The 24530-nt window shown below is 38.6% G+C and overlaps 1 protein-coding gene across 2 annotated transcripts in view; it reads right to left on the bottom strand.

Moving 5' to 3' along the window:
* SLAIN2 (SLAIN motif family member 2) overlaps positions 1–24530 on the bottom strand; it is a 32461-nt gene that overhangs the window by 7329 nt on the left and 602 nt on the right. Inside the window, exons 2-7 of one of the 2 annotated variants that reach the window (XM_042812067.1) lie at positions 16856–17004; positions 10866–11030; positions 9399–9560; positions 8254–8613; positions 6442–6579; positions 1787–1864 (exon numbers count right to left, since the gene is read on the bottom strand). In XM_042812067.1, coding sequence (XP_042668001.1) covers positions 1787–1864; positions 6442–6579; positions 8254–8613; positions 9399–9560; positions 10866–11030; positions 16856–17004 — 1052 coding nt within the window. The remainder of the gene's footprint in view (positions 1–1786; positions 1865–6441; positions 6580–8253; positions 8614–9398; positions 9561–10865; positions 11031–16855; positions 17005–24530) is intronic. The other variant, XM_042812068.1, reaches the window with a different exon arrangement.

Here is a 24530-nt window from a genome sequence, read left to right as displayed (position 1 = left end):
CCATTGCAGGGCAGAAGTCGGCTGCAGTAAGGACTGAACCCCAAAGCCAGCTGCTGCACACCAACTCGAAACTGAACCAATTCAGATGCAGTTAAACTGAAACATCAGTATGAAATAATTCAGACTGATACAGAACAGTCGTATAAACCTTAACAAATCTGCTACTGTGAGGTAAAGACTTTGTTTCTTGAAAGTATTTTGAAATGTTTTACAGAAAACGATTAAAAAAAACCCAAACGTGCCAAAGTGCTTATGCAAAAGCTGTTAAGAGATGTGATGACCAACGTTTTAAGAAACTAAGAAGAATTTCTGCCTACAGTCATTTATTGTTCTGAAACAAAGGTCTTGTTTCATTGCTGCGTAACACTGCTACGATCCCAAGAATCTCACTTAGGTCACAGACGAGAAAACCAACGCAGCAAAGACCAGAACATTTCTGTGTTTCTGCACGTTTCAACAGCTGCAGGCGAGGCCACGGGCCCTGCGAGTGTTCTACGTAATGGGATGAGTGCAAAGGCACTGCCTGCTGGAAAGGGCACAGAAAGCTTTGGGAAGGAATAAAAAAGATGGTTGTATGCCAAAGCAGAACGCTGAGAGAAGTTTTTTGCATTTGGAAATATCTTAAAGACCATTAGAAACTTCCTATCAGCCACGTGAATCTGCTTCAAAGTCATGACACTGATAATTCAAGGGAAGGCAGGACACTAAAACTTTGTGAATGGAATGAAGCTGACTGAAAGAAGTTAGTGTTAAAGCACTGAAAGGCATGCTTATTGTCAACCACCTCCAGGATCTACAAGTATTCCTACCATCCTTAAGAGTTTCTAACATAGAAATATCTAATGAACTGGCAACAGATAAGGTCATCAAACAAAGCTTTCTTGTCTGTAATACACAACAGGACCAACTACATTTGAAGCCAAAACTATATACTTTTGTTTTCATCTTGTAGCGAAATTGAGGCAGTGTCACAAGCAAGGCTGCCCGCATTAGTAAAAAATTAGCTAAAGCTTGCCTAATTGGATTTAGGACTTCTCAAAAATGTCAACTTGAGTCATTAGCCAACTGGAACATTATACACAACAGTCTCTAATTCTTTGAGGGGAAAAAAAACCCCAACACAAACTAAATTACTGTGGGATAATGGTTTGGTTTTGAGAGGAAGGGAGGAAGCACAAGCAATGTGTACTCATGTGCACAAATCTCCAGTTGACGCTGTATGCAGAAGGGTGAAGTTGTTACTGTTTGTTTCCAGAACTAAGTGAAAGACAGTGTTTTCACTTGTCTGATTATTTTTCACGTTCAGTAATGTTTACAAAACTCGTTTTACAAACTGTATGTTGTAAGAAAAAAATCCCATCCAAGTAAGTGTCACCCCACTAAATATTCATTCAGAAGTCTGCTTTTTAGTGATCAATGCTAGAAGTCACCTAACAATTGGATTTTTGTCTCAAAATCAGATTTAAAGCTATTCTTTCCTTATGTGATACAGGAATGTTATTTTCAATGTTTAGACCAAGAAGTTAGCTACTGGTCTAATATTAAATGTGGAGGTTGTTGGCCCTGCATATGGCAGGGGGGTTGCAGATTCATCATCCTTGAGGTCTCTTCCAACCCTGGCCATTCTGTGATCCTGTGAAGTTAGATTCTTTGTTACACCAAGAGCTACTCAGTTAATCTCAACATGCAACAGCAACTTCATTAATCTTGAATGTATGAGATTTAATGCAGGTGAACAATTATCCGAGACTTGCTGGAGCTTGATAAGAGCCTATAAGTTAATTACCTCCTTTTGCAGATGGAGTTTGAAGAAACTGTTTGGTTTTGAAGGCAGCGCGAGGCAAATTTTTCTGCCTTTGCAGAGCTGTTGAAAGACAAGAAGTGTTATATTTGTCTAAGATGATAAGTAAGCTAAATTTACTGGGAATTTCAGAAAGGCATCCGCTTGTGAAGCATAAAGAATAGAGTGAGTAAAACACTCCAAAAGCTGTTACGACTCCAAAAGTGATGGTTTTTTAAATGGTGCTTGCTCTTAATGGCCAGGAGTTACAAAGAAGCGTGTGAGAAATTTTGCAGTGCAAAATGCGCAGATTCTGTAAGAGTGAAGCTGCTTGCATGGCAAAACGCCCAGAAAGGCAAAACCAACCAAACAAATAAATACACCAAAGGGAGAACAAGCCGCCTAGCACGCATGCTACAGCAATATGAGTGCAAGATCAGATAAAAAGGTGACAATTTAACTGTCCTATTGGATCAAGCGAGACTAAACTTTTCATTTTAAAGTAGCTTTCAAGAAAAAAGTTGTAGCCCTACACAAAAGCATCACTTTTGGTATGAGCATCATTTTTGTGCAAAAGTAAGCCATTTTCAGAGATGTTTGCTTTTTTTTTTTTCTCTGAGGTTACACAAGGGAACTCAGAATGAAGATACAAAACTGAGGATTAGCAGCTGTCAGCAAGCTAACAGCAGCTTTTTCTTTTACATAGCTCCTATGTCCTGCCTTTTTTTCTAGTAGCATGCAGGGGCTAATACTGCCTCGACACATCCTTACTACGTAGCAGATACCAAGAGAGAAGCCTGTGTTCCAGGAGTGGCAGAAACTTGGCAAAGAGAGAATTCTCTGCTGCCAGAAGGAATGCACTGATTCGGCACGTTTTCGCCGCAGCATATTTTTGGAGGGAAGAAGGAAAGCAGTCAGTGAACTAAAGCTTTGCCTACACAAAGGCTGCTTAAAATGACAACGTATGAAAAAACGTCTCTGCTCACCTCACTGTGTAGTTCTATGCCAGCATGAAACTGCCTGCACCAGTAAGGCTTATTTCCATAGCAAGAGGGAAGAAAGATGGGGAAACAGTTGTATGTGAAGAGCCTAACCCTGAGTAAGGAAGCTCAGAGCTCACGTCACCAATTCTTGAAAACCACTACAGAAGGCAGGAGGAACAATCAGTACTAATCCTTTACTAAAGGATTTCTTATCCTTCAGTCAATGCAAAATTTGCAATATTTTGTGAGCTATAAAGGAATTTCATCGTGTGTTTTACCTTCATTCTAAAAATATTAGGTGGTGGTCTATTTTCATTTTGATCTTAATAACTAGCTAATAACTTTGTTTTCAACGAATAGCAAAAATGAATAAAGACACTTATAAAACGTGTCTAAAAGAACAAAAAATCCTTCCACCAACTAGAATCTAATGCAAAAAAGCATGAGGCAATAGACAGTTATTATTCAACTTCTGACACACAGCCTTACTGTGAACTTTTTTCAACACTTCTAAACAGCCAATTAAACACATGAAGATGTTTAAAAATGAGCACAATTCCCAGACTTGTTTTCTTAAAGGAATTTAGTGAAGCCAACCACTGGCCAGAGTGTTTCTGTCCACAAGGATTCCATAATACCACTTTTTGATGAATCAGTGTTTTTGCTCTACCACACGAAATCCAGAGCAACTTCTTCCTTCATATTTATGACCCTGGATGTTGTTTTCCCTTAATCATTCTGCTACATTTAAATTGCCAACTGTACGTGGCAGTAAGTTGCTTCACCCATCATTATTGCACTACTTGCAAGTCAGAGATGTGAGATGATGTGGAAAGAATTTTAAAAAATAATTTTATGTATATATCAAATTCCTTCTTTCCTTCTCAGTGGAGACTCCAGGGAAAGCTCCCAGCATCTGACAAATAAGAGCACATGCACTGCACCACTGCGCAGAGCTGCAGGCAGGGAACTTGAGCAATGCTGTGGAAACGTGATTTGAGATAAGCAGAGTGCATGCTCATCCACACTGTTTGCTGCTCTTGGACAGTTCTATATCACCTCTCAGAAACTGTGCAAGCTGAATATATTTAATTATATTTATTTCTCATTAACTGAACTGCAGTACTTAGGTTTCCTAAAAATATACAGGTTCTTTTGCCCTGAACATGCGAAGCAGCCACATCTTGGCAAGCAGACTATGGTCACTAATAATTTGAACAATCTGCAGCTTAGCTCATTGAAAAAGCATTGTAATCAACTCTGCTTAAAGGTTTCACACCCCTGCATTATTAATGCTGCGTATGTTCAAAAGCATCGTGCATACATGGTCCACATAGCTCCTACGTAGAAACCACCTTGTGCAAAGCTGTACAGTCTCCACAGAGTGCAATCTAAATGCAGACTTCTGCAGCTTGTAACACACTGAAGTCTAGAAGATGCCTGGTCTTTGGAGAATGCAAGTATTACCCCATCTTCCAGTGCTCTACAGTGAAATACTTAACGGCTTTCACGTTCAAAAGTCCTTTCTGCATGACAGCACAGTAAACCATGTGTAAATGAAGACTCCAGTAGAATCTTTTCAAAGAGAATTTGGATTTTTCACCAAATTACAACTGAAGTTTATAAAATGCCTTCTTTTTGCAATTGTACTTACTGTAATTATCTTCCATCTAGTCCTTAATCAAGCATGTATTAATTTGCCTACGTTATAACTATATCAGGAATTGTCTGTACAGAACCTTACTGGATTCCTAACTCATTTTTGAATGCCAGCAACAATAGCAAGTTCAGTATTTGCAGCCACAGCAAATGTGCAAGTAAATTATGAACAGCAGATCATTGACAAAAAGAAAAGTAGTGATCCCAGGTGGCAAGCCAGCATCCTTGCAAAGGTAAGCTCATGCAAAACTAGCAGGTATGAGGAAGCTTTGAATCCTTAGACCCAGAAGTCATTGCCAAGGGAAAACAAAGCTTTGCTGCAATTTAACAGTGCTTTGTGCAAGGTGACAAAATATAAAACCAATAAAACAAAAAGTGTATAATAAAAAAAGCACAATTCTGGAAATTTTTTATACAATGTACAATTTTGAGGAATTTTTTTTTTTAAATCCAGACTAGGCAAAGATACTTACTCATTGACTTCATACACAAACCGTTTTACGATTGTCAATAGCAAGACTCTGAAAACATCTGTAAGAGCAGGGAAACTGTAAAAGCTAGAAATCTGGGCTTTGTTAATGATATTTAACTTACATTTAGATGTAAGTTGGTCTAGAGTGGTTCACATTTGGTGAAAGATTCCCGTAAAAAGCAAACAGATCTACCTAATGCTTTTTATGATTTTCAGACCATCCAGTAGTTGAAAACAATTATGTATTATAAATGTCTCACTTCTGCAATGAAATAACTCAAATGCTGAAAACAGAGACTTTTTCTATCTCATCTTTCTACAAAGTTTCAGTGCAAATATTGGAAATTAGAAACTAGCTTTCTGACTAGCTAAGCTGCCCTCTCTACTCACCCCTTTCAAGTTCACTCTATTTTAAAACACCAAATGCAATCTGTATAGATTTGGCTATAGTATCACACAGTTGGGACTAATTGTCCACAGAACCCTTACATCCAGAGTCATTACAAAGACAAATCTTGTCTTTGCCAGGTCCGTACTGTTCTGCACTTAACTGTACCTGGTTGTATTAGCAAACTGTTTTGAAAGGCCTATGGTTAAAAAGGCCAATCAGATATGCTAGCATAGCTTTATTCTTCAGCAGGTGAAAGCGAAATTTGTTTCATTCACAAATACTATTTGACGTTACTTGTCAAATACTTGGATTACTGATGAACTTTTCTAGATCAAAGCTCTGCAAATAATAATATTCATAATGCATTTTTCCTTTGAAAATGTCACACAAGATAATTCATTTTCAAACTTGTTTTAAAATAAAAGTGGTCAGGAAACATTTAAGCAAAAGGAACTGTCAATATTGACATACAAAGAAGCACTGAATATTTGCGTTTCATTTGCTCTGGCTTTAAGGTCACCATTTGTAAGAGACTTGTGAGATCAGCAGCGTTCTCACATCAGTGGTTCACTTCCAGCCAAACCAGCAGGCACTAACCCAGCACTGTGCTTTTTGTTGCACGGGACTCAGGTTCACCTCAACCTTTGCTGAGAAACACTGATGTTTGAAAAAACAGAATCTGCAACTGAATATAAAATTTTCAGGTGACAAAGCAGAGAAAATTAACTGCAAATGAGTTAAAATTGCATGAATGATTTTGTATTAGGTTTCAGTAGTTAAAAATAGCAAGACTATCATCAAAATAAGCATTCTGGTAGCATGATGTGTTTTTCTAGTCTGAAATAAAATAAAACAGTATGAAGCATTATCCTTTCTGTCTAATGCTACTTCAGTACTTCAGAGTATTTATACCTTATATATGCTTTTAGGATGGTATGAATGTTATTTTAACAGATTAGGAATTTTTTCAGTACGTTCAATACCTGATCTACTTTACAAAAAAAAAAGAAGCTGTATTTCAGACAGATGTGATTAAAATCCAGATTAGCACCTCTAGCGTGGCATGCAGTGTTTCTCTGTGCCATGAAACTGGAAAAAAGCTCAGTGCCATCACTTAATTCTGACATACCCACTAAAATGTCAGGCAAGTACTTACTGGCTGAGGCTTGAGATTGAATGCGAGGTATTCCTCCATTTGGCACTTGGAAGTTTGAGTCACTTCTGCTGTTTTTCACAGACTCAGCTTGGATGTTAGATGTCCTGGACAGGTTTGGAAGACTACGCCTTAGTTTTTCTGTGTGAAACAACACAAAGATGTCACTACGTGTAGCCCAATGCCTGACAAAGTTCATGTTATTAACCAATAGCTGAACTCAAAATCTAAGTGACACAAACAGTTAGGTATATAAAACTAATTTAAATGCATACTTTGCTACATAACAGTTCTTTGATCATCTTGAAATAAAGTTTTATATTTATATACAAAATTGAAGAATATACAATTTTCACTTGTGAAAAAAAAAAAAAAGAAATTAAGAATGGGGTTTTCCAAAATTGAAATGTGTCTAAATTATAATTCCTTGGGTTTTGTTCCTGCATTACAGCAATTGAATACACAAATCTGTCGTCCACTGTTGCATACTTTCTGAAGCCTTTATCTAGAAACCTATACTATACAGTGCTTGCCATAAGATTAAAAACAGTAATTTCTGAAGCATTATTTGTCACCACTCAGTCCCATATCAGCACGCTATGTAACAAACAGGCACTCACTTGGAAAGAAACTCATATCACTTAGCATTCAAAATTACAAAGTGTTACGATTCTTTCACATATGACTCAAGTATTAATTCAGCTCATACTGATTCCTTAAGTAGCTTATCAAATTTGTACAGTTTCTCACAGAAGGTAAAAAGATGCCATCAAATTCTTCTCAATTCTTGTGGCATTCTGCATATGTCCAACCCACACAGAGCTGGGTTGATGATGCTCCATGACAGAAGAGCACAGCTGACAAGGCACAATGAATGGCCAACCTAACTATGAAGAGTGATGGAGGGAGGAAGTACTCCAACTACTCTTAGTGGAATTCTTTAAGTGATAGAGATTGCTACTGTATCAGCAGCAGAAAAGAGAAACAGTTAAAAAATATATTTCTACATCAACACAACTTCAGACACTTTACATCTATTTTACCTTGAAGAGAAATAAATAAGCTCAATTCTTTGAATCTAAATGTAGTTCTGAATTTAATATTATTTGCCAAATACCTACCTTTTTAAAAATGGGAATATGCCTAATTTCAGCTCCGTTAAAGGAGTTTTCACTGGCTTGCTACCAGGAAGTACATTCAAGAAGCAAAATTGTATCAGAACAGCATTATTATATGATAATATAATTGGTGTAAAGTTTTCTGCAGTTTTACTGTTTGGTAGTTTGCACAGCTTCAACACTGATTTAAAATAGTCAACAAAGACAGTATGAATATTTTAAGGCCATATTCATGGTCAAAGAGCTCACAGTCCTGCAGTGTCAGAAGAAAGCATACAGCTATCTCACAGGCTAGAGGCATGTCTAAACTGCAATCTTACTCTTATTCTGAGCAGTTATACTCTTCATTTTATTATGCCATCTGCAAGGCCTGCTGGTGAACGATAGGTTCCCTTGCGCTCTCCTTTATCGTAGTGCATTTCACTGGCACAGACAGAACTCAGTCACAACAAAACTACACTCATTGACTGGATAACATCTAACATACAGAGGAAGTCTATCAAGTCATCTGACAGCTAGAGCTCCCCAGCAGTATTTAAGCTTTGCTTACTCTTCTTCTTCTTAAAAGCTCTGAGATTAAACCATGGCATTGTGCAAGCACATAGTTTTAGCACTTCAACCCAGACAAAATCTTCTATGGGAATTACACAACTACCTTAGCTACTTGTGTAATGAAATTGAGAACAGAGCTTATTACCTTCACTTTTGACATTACTGGTCTGCATATCTGTAGGATGGCCTTGAAGTGAAAGACGAGGTTGCTGTAAACGGCTGATCATAGGCTGGGGTGACACTCTGCTGTATTCTATACTTCGAGCAGGTGATCGGGAGCGAGGAGAATTCCTTGGAGACTGTTTTGGTGAAGGCCAGGGAGAACTACGAGGTGACGGTGAGAACCTGCTGACAGCAGGGTGCACTGTGTGATGTGTGCCATCTTCTTCATCTTCTAAACTCTGTGCATCGAGCTCCTGGTCACTGAATGTGCCTCGCCTGGTAGAATTGCAAGAAGAACCGGAACTACGCCGAGAAGCCGATGCTGCGTACTCTTGCCGGAGGCCTGGAAACAGTGAGTAGATTGTTACTTTTTATCAGCCCACATATGGTGCAGACTAGAAATCACTTACACAGCTACCTGCCCAGGGCTCAAGCTAACATTTAGCTCATCTTCCCTCTTTTTATTCGAGACATAAAATTAATTCCAGATTCGTATCAAACAAGGTTGTCCAACAGCTGAGTAACCAGATGAGTTTCTTCCTTTCCATACTACAACAATCATCACTATATTTGCGCTACTTGTTCATCTTCTCTCCCAGACTAGATACCATTTAATTTGGGTATCATGTACCACCCTGTAAGACTTATAGAAGCTGCAATGAAATGCCTCTTGAGATACATTAGTAAATATAACAAAAAGCTACGCCCAGAGAATCTAGAGCTCAGTTAGACCAGTGATCTCCCAAGCTGGGTGCGCTTAGCCAAGGAGGCACACAAAACAATTCAATCTGATAAAGGGAAGAAAATTTTTTTGTAACATTAAGAGATAAAACAGTGTTTGTAATTACTGTTTGCTTCACTTTTGCATCATCCTTTTAAAATTTCTACTTTTGCACAAGCTTATAATGCACAAAATGTACCAGGGCAGGAGTACGTGTATACAATGGTATACATTTCCTTTCCTTACCCAGGAAACAGAAGTCCTTAGCTAATCTTCTCAGGAAAACTACATTTGTACATCCCTGAGAGAGACTTCTTTCCCATTCCTGCTAAGGAAGTTCTGCTGCAGTTGTTTAATTAAAAAAAGATCAGTCATCCCACTTGATTTTCAGGATGCAAAATACTTACTTTCTTCCTGCATTCGTGCTAAAATTTGCACATCTGTAACATCATTTAGCTTGTAATTAGACCCAATAGAGTCTTCATCCATCTCTGATGCACTTAATTCACTGTCCACAGAGGACTGTGGGCTTAGTGGAGGATTCCTATCAGATGAGCTTTTAAGATGACCTATAGAAAGAACATAAAGTAATAGGAGATGTTAAACAAAATAACACAAAAACAAAACAAAACAAAAAAAAAACATATCCTGGTAGAAGAACCAACAGTCTGAAAACAGATTATGACTTAAAACACTGAGACAGACATTTGAAATATCTGACTGCAAATCTATGCTGAAAATGAGTAAGTTTATAAAAATCATTATAATGGTGACAGATGAAATTAACGACATAAATTTGGTCCATTTCTACCAAGGTTTCAAATGCTATGACATTTGTACAGCTCTTACAGAAAGAGCACTGCATGCCTGTTCCATTTATGGCTTCGTTCTTATTCCTACACCCGATGAGGGCTACTCTGAAAGTAATGCCTTCTATTTGATTATGTTGGCCTGCAATGTCAGAAGTGGATATTGAAGATACAGCAGTAGAGGTTGAACTTTCTCGCCAATATTCCATTACATTTTGTTGCTGTGTGACAGATGGCAACAGGACAGTAACACGTAACAAAGACCAGAGCTAGATAAATGAAAACAAAACTTCAGTAACGACTGGTGAATATACTGCAGAGCAGGATTTTCTTTATAAGTCCACAGCAAACTATGGATAGTGGAACTTTTAATTAAATGTTCTTTTTCTTCCCTGCAAACTAACTTAAGTTAAAGTAAATGCAATGAGCCAACATTCTGACTTCAGTGTAGAGAGATGTTCCACACAGCAATTTTTCTAAAGCGTAGAAAGGTGCCTGTGGCACAGAATAAAGGCAGAGAAGGTGGCCAGAAGTTACTGTTCATACTGATGTCTGCAGAGCCTTAAGGAATAGCTGTAATTGAAATACGTGCTTCTTTCTTAGATTACATTGTTCATATTGCAGCTGTACTGATGGATGCATCACATATCAAATGATTCAGTAAATAAGTAATGCTGCAATTGCAAAGACTTTACAGCCACCACCAGGTAATGTCTAAAGGTACTACACAAGGTCAATTCCAGAAGCTTCTTATGCGCTCTGGGACTTCACAGAAGTAGCAGTAAGAGTTTTGGTCTAGCTGTTAAAATGTAACCAGTTATCTTAGGTAAGTGGGTATCCAAAGAAAACATTGTAAATGTACCTCATGCCAAAAGGTGTGTGTATAAAAAAATGTCTTTCCTAAAAAGCTTAAATACCGCATGATGCAAGCTTCCTACAAAAACACTGATGAATTGAGGTGTCCTTCTTATTCTAGGTTCCATGAAACGTACAGTATTTGAGCATGTATTTCTGAAAGAAAGGAAGAGGGGAAAGGAAGGGACCCCTTCAAACACACACACTTACCTGAGGCACCCGGAGATATGAACTGTTTCACTAACGCAGATTTCACCGGTGTTGAGGAGGGAGAGTTGAAACCACTACTGTAGGGGCTACTGGTATTTGGACTATAGGAGCTGGCATAGCTGACTGCACTGAAAGGACTATTGTAGAAACTCTGTCTCTTCACAGCTGTACAAAAGAGGAGGAAAACTACAAATTGTAATACAGGAACAAGCAAGAAAAAATCCATATACAATATGGTAACTTCAGTGTGATTTAATTGCTATACAATTCAAGCAAAGCACTTAAGTCAGCAGGGATTTGTTTTTCAGCTGATTTCTTAGCCTCCTAGATACTAATCGTAGCGCAAGAAAACTACAAGATAAGATAACAAGCACTTTCTTAGTAAAAATCAGATCTAAAATTGCTACACTCGTTTTCTTCTGTTCAGCATGCCCAACCAAGGAGGAGGGAAGTGACTCAAAATGTGACTGCAGTCGCTAAGCGATGCTAACACAGAACCTACGCATTACATACAAAACAGAGACACCATTAAGTATCAAGGGCTACAAAAACCATCCTCTTTGTAATTAGCTGCAACGAAAAGAGACATCCCTACATATATCAAGGTAAGAGCACATGAAACACAGTTGCCCCAATTACAATCTGAATGAGTTCCGGATGCAACCCTGCCAGCCTACCTTGGAAAATGACAGATGTTACAGCAATAACAGCAAGTGCTCACTGAAGACAAAGAGTCCTTAGCATGTGTAAGTACTGACAGAAAAAGATTGCTTTTGGCTACTCCTAAGGAGCTGCTGCAACACTGCAGTCATCCAGACAAAATCCTAACATGATTTCCACATAGAAAACCAACCAGTAAAATGAAATTTCTGAGGCAGTTGCCTTTGATTTTTAGCCATTCCAAATGTTTTTAAATATCAATTGACTAGAACAACCTTGCTCTCATTCCCCCTAGGTTTCATCTCAGCCAGTCTTTGAGAATCACAAGTAATCCCTGGGATGGTGTTGATATATATACAGAACTAAACCAGCATTCCTGTACCTCCTGCAATAGCCTTTTAGGGTGAAAGAGTAGTTAATATGCATATAAATCATATGGGAAAGCAGTTTAATTCTAGTTCTCCAGAATGCAGAGATTCTGGATTGTGTAGTATTTGAACAGCAACCCCAAGACTGGTACCAGAGAACTAGAAATACTGCATATGAAATTTCCCAAAGCATAAGCCGAAAGAAAAAAATCTAAGTTAAGCATGGCAAATGCTTGTTTATAGTTCTGGATACTCTGAATCTGTTTGGGACTATAAAGCAGAAATGGTCATAGTTTTTACTGCAACCCAAACTTATGCAGTAGATTTATACAGAACTTAAAAGGCTTCTCCGGAAGTCACCAAGACAAGCCATGTGGTGGTTATACTGTTCTACCAGTCTTCAGTTTCCCAAAGAATGTAACTAAAGCAACCAACCATAGGACAACATCACTTACTCAGAGAATATTTTTGAAGTACACCAGGATGACACAAATCACGACATTGCCAGGCTGGTCAGTTAAAATGCCAGATCTTTACCAGGTTAGACTAAAGCTTCACTGCTTCCCATGCTTCCATCTGTACTAATGCTTTTTGTAAGAGCCACCTCCTATTTTGGTTGCTTTCATCAGCTACTTAAGACGTCAGCCAAATTAATTTCTTAAGGATATGCCAGAAAGTTAGCTACCTTAATGTGAATTTCATTTCATTAGAATCCATAGTCACATTTACTACATCTGGTCAAAAATCCCTCATCAAAATGGAGTCCTTAACGGCTCTTTCAAACTGTAGGATCGTTCCTAACTTTGGGATTCTTCTGCCAGTGGGCTTCAGTGCCACATATGAAGTAAGAGCTACAATTTGGCAACTGCCACTGCTATTGGCCTTACGTGTATCAATCCTGAAGTACTTTCAGATGAATTTGAATTAGCAGCATACATTTCCACTATTATACCTCCGCTCCCAAAGCTGCCAGCTTACAATTTATATACCTACTTAAATGTTTTGTTCAGAAATTCAGTTTTCATTTCAAAATAATAGAAAACAGAACTTTGATGGGGAAAGTGGAAACCAAAGGAAATACGATCAGTTTTGGTAAAACAGTTTCTTCATTGCTGAAAGTACTTTATGCCAAACTGACAAAAAATTGCATTTAGATTAGTAGCCAGCAGCTCAGTGAGCTGCAAATTAAACTATAAGGCATGACAGTTTTGAAATTGGCAAGAATAGGCTTCAATGTGTGGCAATATACTCAAGCAGGCTCTAGGGGAAAAAGAAAAAAAAAAAAAAACAGAAATTGAGCTTTTCAAAAGAAAAAAAGAAAAAAAAAAGGCTACTGACAGTAAATGAAAAGATAAAAAATAACTGAATTCCATTGTGCCATGTCAGGCAGTTTGGCATTCACTTGGTTTACTGAAAATTCCTTTATTCTGCTTTTATTTATCTTTTTAACATGAAAAGAAGCCAAATAGAAACAGTTGCATGAAATGCTGCCTTCAGCAGCAAAGCCTGCTTGAGCTTCTCCTCCCACCCCACTCTGCTCTTGGTCACTACTTCCTCACTCACTCAATACAAGCAATAGAGGGGTTGCAGTGTTACCCAGACTACTAAAGCAGTGTCAATAATAACTGATCTCATCAGAGGACCAGTTTTCAGTAGCACTGCAAGAGGGATTGTGTTACCTCAACTGAATGGCTAGCAGAGTGCAGCAAAGGCAGAAACGGCAGGAATTAAAGCCAGCCTCACAGCAGATTCCTTAAACTGCTCTGCTTTCACTTTCATTATTTTAGCCTGAAAATGAAAGCTATGTGCTAATTTCACCAGCTATGAAATTTCAATGAATTTGAGTAAATACTCTTGAGCTGCCTCCACTTTATTTTGTGAATGCCACAAAGGAAACCTGAGCTTTATTATCAAGCATAGTCAACAAAGGTTATTAAAAGTGGTTGTATTCTGGTCGACTGATGAGACAACTCAGTCTATTTTAGTGTTCATGCAACAGCTCCGAAATACCTATTGCAAAAACCCCTAAAATGTAAGGATGCACAACAGTTCTTCATTTTGTATTCATTACACAAACACTAAAACATCAAACACAAATTTGGAAACAACTGTACTACTGTAAAATCTTAAAGACAGGCTCTTTGTACATATCCACAGTGATACTAGGTATTTATGACACGCAGATTTCTTCAGATGAAAGCAAGCATTTCATTATATACAGATAAGCACTCCCTGGTACATCATGAAATTTACATGGTACAACATTTGTCATCCTAGGCAAGTATGAATTTCTACCATCCTCAGCATTGTATTTTTTTTCCACAAAAACAGCAACAACCAAACAAAAAAAAAAAAAACCAACTGGATTCAAACAATTTTTCCTGGTACAGAATTCCAATAGGGATTTCTATAGCGTAGGAAGGCAGTAAGTGTTTTTCAACAACGCAAAACATGGTCCTTCTTAGGAGTGACAATGTTAGTAAGTTGGATAAATTTTAACACAAAAATAATCCTCTATTAGATGAAACATCAGCTTTGATTAGATCATGCATTAGCTTTTAAAACATAGAGGGAAGAGTTAATGAAATGACGAGCATTTTTATAGTAATGCGTATTTTCTTTTATAAGATTCAGAAACAGCATTCACCACCCAGTTTATTTTAGTCAGCATTTGGTTAAATTGGTCTTCAATTTCTTTTGCTCTAGAATAGAGAGGAATAGTATTTCTGGGTTCCTGCTGCTGATTTCTTCACATCTCATTCATAAAATCCGATCTCGTTTTAGACGCCCTTGTGCTGGAAGTGCTGGTCTCCAGCCAGCATGAAATGTGCTTTTTGCACTTTTGACCAGGGACTGGAGGGCAAGGCTCAGAGAAGACTGCACCAGGACACGCCTAACATTACCTCTAGTCTGGATTTTCTTCCAACACTAAGCAGTCCTCACCCTGCAACTATAAACCTGAACTCAAGAGCAAACGAGCCCCATGCATTCTGTGTTCCAAGAAACTGTTTGCATGGAGCTGAAATTCCCTCTTCCCTTCTTTATCATCACACAATGGAAAAAGATTATTTTATAAGAAGAAAGAAGAAAATCTGGAAAACAAGAGTGCATTTGAGACATAGAAGAGGCAAAAAGATTAGAAACACGTAACAGGAACTGCCAAAGAGAAAATAGTCATGGCAAAACAACAGGAATCAAGGAGAGAAAGTAACAGCAGTACAAAAAGCCTCTATGAAGACTGGAACTGAAATTTATTAACTGAATCACTAACTCATAGGTGAAGAGATGGGGATCCTTGAGGCAGAATCAAAGAGAATGTAAAATACAAAAGCCCAAGATATTCTGAAAATTGTGGGGTAGGAAACACACAACTACAAGAGTGGAGCTTCCTGCTACCCTATTTCTGCTGTAGTCTGGTTGGTCTAAAGGACAATCTGATTTTCTGTTACAAATTCACTTTTCCACACAGTCTTCTCCAACTAGCAGTATTAGTGCTCATCTCTTCTACCAGAAATATTTTTCCCTGTTTGTACCATGGGTGAGTTGCTGTACTCTTGCAAGAGTAACTGCCAGAGGTGGATTGTTGGGGATATGGAAAAAAGACAAAGTTGCCTAGACACAGTTTGAATGGATCAGACTTTCAAGTTCAGCCATCTCATACAGCAACGTCCTGCCATCCTGCTCCCACTACGACTGAACTTCTAAAAATATTCCAAGTGTTACACAAGCTGTGATACCTGCTGAAATGAAATAACTCATTGTGAAGGCAATTTCAGCACTAGGTTTGCTAGTTTTTGTAACAATAAGAACTGGATTTTTCATATTATCTACTAGCAATGTTTTCAAATTTTATTAAGAACAATCTTAGTACAAATCAGAGTAAAGACTGAATTGCTCCAAAGAATCCAAGGAAGGGGAAAATATCATAATAGAACTCAGCAGAATTTATGTATAACCACATGAAGGATGGTTGGGAACATTTGTATTTGGAAATAACTGTTCAGATATTCATAGGTCAAATCCAATCATTCTCTTAATTCCTGCAGATAGTGGTAAGGAAAGAAAAAAGTAGCACAAAGCTGCAAAAAAAGATGGAAATACAAAGCAAGAATAAATATTAACAGTAAGAAAGGTATTTCTCAGTATCACTTTTCTTTCCTCCTATAAAAATAGACTTAAATAAAGAAGTTAAAGCAAGTTTTGGAAAACAGTCAGAGGCTACAGCTGAGTTTAGGGCATTCACAGGGCAAAGTATTACTGGTAAGTTAACAGGAAAAATGATGAAGAAATTAGAGGGACAGAAAATTCTAATCAGACCGTCAGCATTTTGCTGCTAATTGGACATCAGAATGCTGTGAATCAAAGAATGAAGGTGGTAGGCTTTCCTCCTCAAGGACCAAACACTCAACTCTTCCCCAGTTTGGAATATAACCATGCTGCACCAAGAAGGAAAAAAATATATATATATATTAAACTCTGGATTTCTGAATCTAATGGTGACATCATCTTACGTCACTGGGGACAGGAGGAAAACAAATCAATATTATCTCCCCATGCTACTCAAGAACTTCATTCTCTTAGAGAAAATAGCTCAGCTAGAAAAAAAAATGTTCTGACATACTGACAAGCACCTACCAACTAATTAGGTGTAACAATTAGTATAACACAAGCTATTTTAAAATAAGTCATCCACGTTAATGACGTCGGTCAGGAGCTTTCAGAAAGGAACACATCACAGCTATGCAGAGGACCTAAAACTCTGAGATCCTCCCTCACACCTAATGCTTCATTTTATTCACAATATAGAAAATTATGACAATGAATTACTCGTTGCAAACCATGACAACTTCAGGCAGAACTAACTGCTGCACCTCATTCTCTCACAATTATTAGCTAATTCTGATCCCTGTGACTCTGTTTAATAGTACGTACCACCCAGTGGTGTTAATATTCAGAACTCACCTGACATCATCTGTTCCAGCCTGTGGATCAGTGACTTTTTACCACATTCAATGTCAGGACTTGGGTAATCCAACACCCGCCTGCACCAAACTAATGGGCTGACACATTTTTGCATTGGAGTCAGTCTCTTCTTTGGAGACGTGTGTAACCTGAAAAGAAGAAAAACATTATGAAGACAAACAAAATGTGGATAAATCAGGCATGTAAAAAATACCACGCACTAGGCTATTTCTATTCTTATACTATGCATACAGTACAAACCCTAAATATAAAGAAAGCACAAGTTTTAAATTTAAATTAATGATTTTGGATAGTCTAATACTGATAACGTGGTTATCTAAGGATTTCTGTCAAAAGTTGATGCCTATATTGTTATGCCTTCATAAACCAACTGGTATGCCAAACAAACCCCGATATATGGACAATTTCACTGTTACATAGCCATACAACTGATATATCTGTTACATACAATATAAGTACAGCTGATACTTCATTTAAGCAACATTCACCTTAAAGAAAAAAATGAAGAATCATGCAATATGCAACTACAGTTTTCCCAATTGCAAAGAAATTGTAAGCAATAACTGCCTTAAGTGCTGAAGTACACAGGACACATCTCCTAATTTTGTATCCTTGAATGATAAATGTTTTCTTTCTACTTATAACCTGTACCATGGCACCTGATCCGTTAGTTTTCGTTTGCACCCTGAACAAAGAGACTTCTCTGTCCTAAGGAGTACACAGTCAAGCATTAAAAACAAGGAAGAAGAGATAATGCGTGAAGGGACTAAAGGGAAACAAAGGGACCATATCGTTCTGGAGGACGTGCTGAAAGGCCTTTGCCCATTAGCACTCCCATTTATTTATTCTAAATTCAGTATTTCATAACTGAAGAAACAAGCATTCCATTTTAAAGGCTCTAAAGCTCTAGCTAAAAACGTATCACCCCTCAACAAACATTTTAAAGGCAAAACCATATTCAATCACTCACTCAAAATAAGGACACTTAAGCCTTATCTTGGGAACAAAAACAAATCTGGAAATTTGTTTCAGCAAAAGACAAAGTAAACTGCAAGATCTACAGCACTAACCAGACCACTTGCATTTGCAGAGATGGTTAAACGTGTGTCTCTTCTAGGAGCACCTAGAGACAGACCTCCTATTCCAGTAGCTTAGGAACATTTGAGAATCATTTGAGTCAGCATGCTCGCATACAAAACAGCAGAAATTCCTGTTTCCTTGATGCCAATGACATCAGAAGTTATTTTTCCATAGCCCTATTAGAAGATTATTAACTAGTCCTTCATCTGTAATTCTAGAACTTGATATATTTTTTTTTTTAATTACTGCCCTTACTGTCTTGGCAAAGTCTGTATCAGAACGGCCGCTTCTTACACAAGCTTCCCAAGAGGTGTCTTTAAAAATCACCATGAACATCATGAGCCTCCCATGCAGAACACGAATCACTTTGTTCACAGTACGCTCTAACACATTCTTCCCTCAAACACTGAAACTAAAAGGCTGCATCTACAAATGCAGGAGAGGATTTATTCTCACCTGTCAGGTTTTCATACAAAATCAAAGCGTTTTTAACAGTCCAATAGCCACTGCTCCATGCAACAGCACACGTGGCTTACACTCTCCCCAATGTTATGCTGGTCAGTAAAAGTGCTTTTGCAGAGATCCTTACAAGCACTCTGCCCACAAGAGAAGCTAAGAGCCCATCACACATTTACATCCTTGAAGATTCCTGGAAAGAACAGGATCTGCTTGATTTTCATAGTTCTATTGCAACAATTATACTAATTGCTGTACTTAATGCAATTACCTGCATATAGACAAAGTCAACGTTTAACACTTAACAGCACTCAAACGCCTTTTATTCACTTTTTAGCATCTCATGTACTCTTTTCCATCCTGAGGTAGGGTTACACAATACAAAAGAGTCAAAGGCAGCCAAGGCAACCTTGGTGCTGAGCAAGGAGACTCCCAGCTCCCTGGCAGCTGGCATGTGTTTGAGAAGTTCCATGCACATTTGAAGTGTTTACAGTAACACCCAACACCATGGGCAAGAAGCGCACGTTCTCTTTTTATAGATGCACATGGATCTCGAACAACCTTACAAGACTAATTACAAAGACAAAAGTGATCATTTTCTGCAATTTCCAACTGTTGCATTTGTTTGACAAGCAGTTTATTTACTGATACAATCCAGGCTCACACAGTTCCTATTTTTGCACTCACCCTCTAACCAAACCCATACTGCAGATTTCCCACCTATTTCCAGCCAGTTGCTTTTCCTTTGTTTCATTCTACATTTAAAAAAAAAAACAGAACTGTAGAATGTAAAATGTATACTGATGAAACTGATGCAACTCTTGCTTTGCTTAATTCAAGTTTAAAAAATAAAGACCAAGAGCGGGGTGAAGCACTGGAGCAATGCTTCTACTTCTTCCTCTCCTCTCAGTAGCAGAAAGGGAAAAAGGAGCAGACAGGACACTATCGAATTAAAATAAGGATGTAGATACAACCTCACAGTGCTCTTATTTGTCCAGTTCTGTTCCAGATCTTTGTCCAGTTGCTGTAGGACTCTAAAGGCACAGGTCCTCTCTAGTGGAAGAGCTTCCCAGAAAAGACTTCTTTCCATCCATGACCATTTACACATTCAACAGCAAAATAACTCCGCTGAATGGCAGCACAGCCACATTAAGACTGAAGATTACCAATGACTTCATACATCTTTAAACACCATTAAATCACCTTCTAAAAACAGGAAATGGAACATGTTTGAGGAAGCAGGCAATTTACAGTTACCACCCAGACTTCAAATATTAACACATCAGAAAAACTACACTCCAACTGATCCACAAGAAAGCAAAGACTCAGCTACAGCTTAGTGACACAAGATCAAGTAAATGAAAACAGTACATGAAAAGAAACTTGGGAGCACCGACCTATTTTCTAACAGCTTTAAGAAGCTCAGGCACATGACTGTGCTGCACAGGAACATTTCCTTCCTCCAGCTGTCACTAGCTGGAGTGACAGAGCATTCTCAGAGCAGTGCCAGCCTGAAATGTAAAGCAGTCAGGGGCTCCGCTGATTAGTTCTAGGAAGACGCAGCACAAAAAGGGAAAGGCTTTTGCACAGGGACAATCGTCACTAGGCACTCGTAGGACAATGCCAGCCTAATATGGTGAGTTGTAGCATGTTGCACTCGGGCACAGCTGAGCTGGGAAAAGCTTTGAAGTAAGAAGACATGGAGGAAGGAATGGAATTTTGCCGTAAGGATTATCTCACCTGATGAGCACACCTCCCACCACATTAAGATACAAGTGGCTGGTTGCCACGAGCAAGAAGCCAGAAGCCAAGATTCCAACTAGGAAGAAAGGAGGAGTCTTTGTACTAGAACTCTTTTAGAGTTGAAGCGCATGAGAAAAACATGCAGATGAATAACAAGGTGAAGATCCAATTAAATGGAATACACCAAGTGCAAGAAACTTGACTTAAAGCTTACTTATTTTAGTCATGTTAAGCAAAAACCGGTACAAGAGAGAATGAAACAAGGGAATGGATAAAGCGTGTTCCAGACAAAAGCAGGATGAAGAAAGCTACTTGATGCGAAAGAAAAATAGATAAGTGGGTACAGATCAGTAAGAAATTCCCCTAAAATATCCAGGAAAAAGCTCATGAGAAAGAGCTACTAAAAGTAAATAAATCTGACAAGAATACAGGGCAGTCTGGGAAACACCGTTCTGGGCACAGCAGTATGAATCTAAACTAGAGAAGCTTCAGAACTTTACCAACACCTACAAGGAGGCAGAAATGTGGGTCACGCCAAAATAAGATGTGATTATGAGGTAAATTTGGGGAATACCATTAAGACAGTAAAGGAAATCTGTGTCAAAGCTTTCATGATAACCAAATATGAACCATATTTAAAAGCCAGGAATATCACACAAGAAATTAAAAATGGGAAAAGGTTTCTTTTCTTTCTGCAGTCCTGGAGCATCCATTCCACAGTCAGAAAGATATCTCAAAGACACTGATCTTTGATGTTATGAGTTATTACACCTCAATAACTAATAACTTGCATAACCCTTAGTCAACTTAACATGCTGCTTTCCACATCTTTCTCATAGTTGGAGGAGCTGTTATCAGAATTTGGTTTAAAAAGATAAACTTTACATCTGATTTATACTTCACCTGCCAGTATCACCTTCTCTTTTACTTAAAGCCACAAGCCAGGAGCTGATCAGAACCTGTCCAGGGTCCAAGAGGGCAAGGCAACATTAACACAAGGCGACTTTAGCAGTTGAGCAGAAAACACTGCAATGTAATTCCACCAGTGGGATTTCGTTCAGGTGCAGCTCTGGACTGAAACACACCACATTTTACTGGTTCACCACAGCAAACTTCAGGGTGTTCAGCAGATATCAAGCAATTAGATGCAAGATGATCACTACACATGACAATCATATTTTTATCCTCTATCTCTCAAAGCAGTAACTTAGCCAGCTAGCTGGAACAGATGACCAGATCAGAAATGTAAACTATTAAAAATAGGTATTACTTTAACAGAAATAGCTGCTGAATGATGGTGTGTATAGCAAGAAAAGCATTCACTTTCCATTTCAACTAAACAGAATACTTAACTAATACACTGAAAATATCAGTTTTCACTATTAACATAAGCAATCCACCAGTAACTTCACTTTATGCCTTCTGTCTGAAAACAAACTCAGTCATCCATGAGCTATCCCTCAGCCATAATGGTGGGCTTTACATGGGAGTGACAGGCAAACACTGGGATGGGCAGGGTAACTTCTAAAGCAACACCACATGTAGAGGATGCAACTGCTCAGAAGTTCACTGTGCAGTGTGCATAAAAGAGACACACAGCAACCTCTATACAGTGCAGTTTGTGCACATCAGAGTAAGTTCTGAAGAAAAATCTCTATGCTTCGCTCTCATATTTAAAAGAAAGCTTTTCAGAAAGCTTAGGAAAGTGTGCAACAAGTTACTGCAAAGTAAGTGACAATGTGGATCCACAGGACGTTAACTCCAGTAATTGCCCACATGTACATACTTATCTTGCAATAAATGAGACAAGTTGCTTTTTAAAAGCAGCATAGCAAACCACCTTGCACACTGTTACCAAGTCATCTTCAGCATGATATACACCCACGCCCAACCTTACCCAGCAAGTGAGGCAAGCAGCTGTATGCTGTGTCCTGTTCCTATGAACAGAGCAGGCCTGAACCGAACTCTTCAGAGGCCTAGCTGAAGTGCAGTGCTGTGTGCACACGCATACATGCCTAAGGAGAACCTTCGGTTCTGTATCAGAAAGTCTGACCACCGAGACAAGGATTCAGAAGCACTAATCTCACATGAACACTGAAGGTAAAATAAGGCAGTTTTATCAGTTTGTTATTACAAGGCCGTAGACAATTTCATAATGGGGTATGTGAATACAAGGACTGAAAAGTGTCCACATTACACAAAGTTGAAAAAAAGACAAGAGATAACCAGCAGCCTTCACCAGCTATCTCTCACAGCCAGGTCCTCCTGAAATCAACAGCTAAGACAGATCTATACTTCTCCATGCAGACAAACCAACAGACAAATTAACCTTTTAATCATAAGCTGTGATTTAAATTTAGTTTGTTTCCATCTGAGGTTTCCCCAGTTGGTAATTGGTCATTGATCTATATTGGTGTAATCCCGCAGTTTAAACGGGCTTTCAGGTTTAACAGCAGTGATCCAAATCCATTTGAACCTTGAAGAGTTCACACGAGGTTTAACTGAGTACATTCACCCTTTTCAGTCGGTTCAATTACTTGAATGTCCTTGCATAAGCAAGGCCTTATGAGCAGGATCTTCATGAAGCAGTTCAAGAGAAATCTACTTACATCATCCCTGCTATTTTTTCACAGCATCATTCCTGTTTGATTGATCCACTGAACGTTTTCTACTTCATTTAGAGCAATAGCTTCCATTTATCAAATGCGTAAAGACTTCCCACCCTTGTAAGAAAATATGTTTTAAATCTGTTCAGTGTCTCAACAGTTGAATTAAGTGTCGTTCAGAAATTGCAGGAGTTCAATTTCCATTTTTATAAAATAATCTAGAAAAAGAAAATGTCACGAGCCAACTTTTCATCTAGCTAAACCACACTTACCATTAAGTGCATATTAAATCATAGCATGAAAGGACATATTGATATTTTTTGATGAGTGCTACAAGTAAATTTTTAAAACGACTCTTCTCCAGTTGTATGTTTTTATCTCTCAGTCACGGAGAATGAAATTTGATATGGTAGTCACTATAATAGGAAAGGAACAAAAACTTACACCCTGTTGTCTTTTGAGGACTCAAATTTGCATGGGAACATGACTGAAGTCACAACAACAGGCAGCACAACGTGCCAAACACCTGCCACCAGCAAGTGCAGTGCTGAGTGAGTTGTGCCGCCTGCACACGTGTGTCCAGAAGTGCATAAACAAAAACACACAGCATTTATGTTGTCACTGTAAGCTGTGACATTAACTTTCACTGAAGAGGTTCATCAACTTGTCCGCAATTTAAGATTAACATAAAACTAGTAACACCTATTGCCACTAGAAAATATCACACTCAAAACATTTGCCATATTACTGCAAATTTATTGTGTGAATTCACAATGTTCTATTTCCCCAATGTCCTCTCAACCAGTAGATTACGGGGCGTAAGCTGGGAAATAAGAGCAGCTACTTTGCACAGACTCATCCTCTGGAAGATGATGCCTTGTTTTAATTTAGTAAGCTTGTGTTGGATCAGAATAAACTTATGTTCTCATACTTCTCTGTGGCTCAGGCTGGATGTCAAGCAAATGACTCCTGTGAGGCAATACACACATTGTATCCTCCCTGAGCAACTGAAATGATTTCATGCATGGGCAATGTTTAAGTGCTGTTAATGGTGTCAGTTACTCAAATACTTTTTATTATTATTATTATTTTTATTATTATTTTTTACAATCTACTTGTCTGAGCATTAGTCCTTTAAAAATACTTCCATTAGTCCTAGAAAAATACTTCTGCAGCTGAGCTTGAAAAGCAACTCTGACTCAAATCAAAGTGTTTCTGTTACACTTATCCTCTCAGAACACATTTTTCTTGTGTTTCTGCTAATGCTATGCTCCTCCCCACTGCCTCTCCTGTAACTCCTACACTGCTCTTCTCAAGTGGTGTCACGGGAAACTTCAGGCAGCTGCCGAACAGCATGACACTAAGAGAGGTTTGAAACCTCCCTGGCAGCTAGCAGAAGCTCATCTAAGTGCAATAAGAACAAGATAACAACCTCCAGCTGATGTTTCTGCCGGAGCAGCAGGCAAACCGTCCATTTAAACAGAGAGGGACTGCCTATAGTAAAATGTGGTCCTGCATCGTAGCATGATAGAATTGCAGGGGTTGCAAGGGACCCCGGGGATCACCCAGCCCAACTCTCAGCTAACACAGGCTCCCTACAGCAGGTTGCACGGGACAGCCAGCAACAAGTGAAAACGCGCAGCGCCGCGTTTCTGAGACAGAGCGCGTTACATTTACTGCCTTTACAGCTGAAAGAAATTCAGGTCAGGCGCACATTTAAAGAAGCACAGCAGCAGCTGTGGGCCGGTTCTGCGCTGCCTCACAGAACG

The sequence above is a fragment of the Centrocercus urophasianus genome, unplaced genomic scaffold (genome assembly GCF_019232065.1).
Source record: "Centrocercus urophasianus isolate 14NV4802_14NV808 unplaced genomic scaffold, USGS_Curo_1.0 seq_13, whole genome shotgun sequence".
NCBI lineage: Eukaryota > Metazoa > Chordata > Aves > Galliformes > Phasianidae > Centrocercus > Centrocercus urophasianus.
The sequence above is the reverse complement of the archived record's forward strand: the minus strand, read 5'-3'. Positions and strand labels throughout refer to the sequence as shown.